Source organism: Zingiber officinale, chromosome 10B (genome assembly GCF_018446385.1).
Source record: "Zingiber officinale cultivar Zhangliang chromosome 10B, Zo_v1.1, whole genome shotgun sequence".
NCBI lineage: Eukaryota > Viridiplantae > Streptophyta > Magnoliopsida > Zingiberales > Zingiberaceae > Zingiber > Zingiber officinale.
The window spans coordinates 57,137,527-57,140,196 of NC_056005.1; the positions used below are offsets into that span (position 1 = coordinate 57,137,527).

Genomic DNA, 2,670 nt, shown 5'->3' on the forward strand with positions numbered 1-2,670 from the left:
CCACCTACAGACGACATGGTTGGTGGCATGGACAGGCAAAGTATCGTACGACTGAAGCTTCCACTGTCATGTTAGAGATATACCTAGGTCTTTGAGGTATGGTGTCAGGGACGCTTTCCGGACATGTCTTTTCAGGGGATGTTTTGAAAAGAATACATGCCCTGAGAAGCGTGCATGCGCTTCACCGGAGCCCTAAATAAAGGGCTCCAAGCTTCGACGGAGGTATGCACACTTTACTATAGCTACTGTTACTCTGCTTCTTTGCTTCATCGCTTATACATCGCTGGAGACTGAATTGAGCATTGGAGGATCATCGCCGGGAACCCCTCCCTGGCTCGGCACTGACGCTGTTGTGGTTGCAGGTTCTTTCAACTAGGAGTTCGTCAACAATCAATAGGAGCACCATGTCCCCCAGCGCCCATCGCCAAGCAGCGTCAGTGCCGAACCTATTGTGGTTGCAGCTCCGCCAACAGTCAACAGGAGCAGTCACTGATTGCCGACCGCTTGGGTCCGCGTGGGTTTAAGGTCACCGCTCGACCATTGGTGGAGAATAAGGTTTAACGTCGCCGCTCGACGATTTGGTGAGCCATTCAGCCCAGAACTTTGAAACCCTTGGGTTCTTTTTTACTTATCCTGCAATCAGAGTACAAGGCTATCGGGATAGAAAGATTGACTACTACATGAGCGCACCTTTTATCCGGCTCGGTAGGGCTGGAGATGATTTGCTCTCCGTGGTCGTTCTAGTCGTCTCCCGTCCTCGTCCTCCAAGTAGTAGGCGCCCAAGCGGAGCTTTCCCAAAGCCTTAAAAGACACGCCCTAAGGGGCTTCTAGCTTCGAAACATCGCCGACCGACTTTACTTTCTTCCACACCTAGTCGCCGACCTGAAATGATCTTGGGATCACCCTTCGGTTGTAGCTCTGCCTCATCCTTTGCCGGTAGGCCATCAGTCGTACTGTCGCTTTAGCGCGCACCTCGTCCACCAAGTCTAGCTCCAAGAGCCTCCACTCGGTGTTGTCCTTGCTGTAGTGTTGTATCCGATTGGATTCAACGTCGACCTCGACGGGGATGACCGCTTCACCGTCGTACACCAGGTGGAAAGTTGTTGCCCCGATCCCTTCCTTAGGAGTCGTACGAAGCACCCATAGTACGATGGGGAGCTCATCGACCCACCTACCTCCCATATGGTCAAGCCGAGCGCGGAGGATTTTGGAAATTTCATGGTTGGCAACCTCCGCTTGCCCATTGCTTTGATGGTAGGCTACCGAGGTGAAGGCTTGCTGAATGCCATATCCTCCGCACCATTCTCGGAGTCTCTGGCCGACAAACAACCTTCTGTTATCTGAGACGAGATGACAGGGGATACCAAATCGACAGATGATGTGCTGCCAGATGAACTTCATGACCATTTGTTCGGTTATTCTTGCCAGCGGCTCGGCTTCTACCCATTTGGAGAAATAATCCATCCTGACGAGTAGGAACTTCCGCTGACCCGTCGCCACGGGAACGACCCTACAATGACCATGCCCCATTGTTTGAAAAGGCAAGAAACTGTGGACGTCTTCATCTCATTGCTCGGCCGGTGCGAGGGGTTATAAAATCTCTGGCAGGATAGACAAGTGGCCACCATCTGAGTGGCGTCCTCCTGTAGGGTCGATCATAAATATCCGGCCAGCAGAATCTTCCTTGCTAATGATCGACCGCCCGGGTGTCCTTCGCAGGATCCTTGATGTATCTCTTATAGTATGTAGTCGGCGTCCTCTAATCTGATGCATTTGAGTAGAGGCCTGGAGAAGGCCTTCTGGTAGAGCTGATCTCCTATGAGGGTGAACCGACCAGCCCTTTTCCTCAATAAGCAAGCCTCCTCCCAATTGGCTGGCGTAGCCCCTGACAGCAAGAATTCCACTAGAGCCGTTCTCCAATCACATGGGAAGGAGAGTCCCTCCATTTGGTATACATGAGCCACAAAAGATACTTGCTCGATTGGCTGTGGTATGACGATCGGTGATAGCGAGCTGGCTAGCTTGGCCAGCTCATCCGTAGCTTGGTTCTCCGATCGAGGGTTTTATGTATGACGACCTTCCAAAAGTTGGCCTTCAGTTTTTCAAAGGCTTCAGCGTAGAGTTTGAGATGGGATTTTATGTATGACAACTAATTGTAAGTCTGAAAGGATGAGGACTTTAATGGCTCCGACGAGCCGAGCGACTTGCAAGCCGGCTATCAGCGTCTCGTATTCAGCTTCATTGTTTGTTGCCCTATAGTCTAGCAGAACGGATAGCTGCATCCGCTCTCCCTAGGGGGAGATGAGCAATATACCGACACCACTCCCTTGCCGAGTAGACGAACCATCCACATATATTTTCCAAATGGCTTCAGGCTCAAGATTGTGTACCTCAGTGACGAAATCCGCCAAGGACTGCGCCTTGATGGTCATTAAGGGCTGGTATTAGATGTCGAACCCGTTGAGCTCCGTAGTCTATTTGATTACCCATCCATATGCTTCTGGATATAGCAGAACCCTCCTCCCCAAGGGACTATTGGTCATTAGATGATGGAGTGGCTGAGAAAAAATTGGCGAAGCCTCCGAGCAACGAGTACCAATGCGTAAGTCAACTTCTCAAGGCTGGTGTAGCGGGATTCAACGTCTTTCAATAAATGACTCAGGAAGTACA

At 51.0% G+C, this 2,670-nt stretch overlaps 1 protein-coding gene across 1 annotated transcript; it reads right to left on the minus strand.

Annotated features, from left to right (window-relative positions):
* Nucleotides 1-870: 870 nt before the first annotated feature.
* Nucleotides 871-2,432, minus strand: LOC122029153. Its single transcript, XM_042588100.1, has 2 exons — nucleotides 2,315-2,432; nucleotides 871-1,340 (listed from the first exon to the last, which is right to left on the minus strand). The coding sequence occupies exons 1-2, from the start codon at nucleotides 2,430-2,432 to the stop codon at nucleotides 871-873; spliced, it is 588 nt and encodes a 195-aa protein (XP_042444034.1).
* Nucleotides 2,433-2,670: the final 238 nt, after the last annotated feature.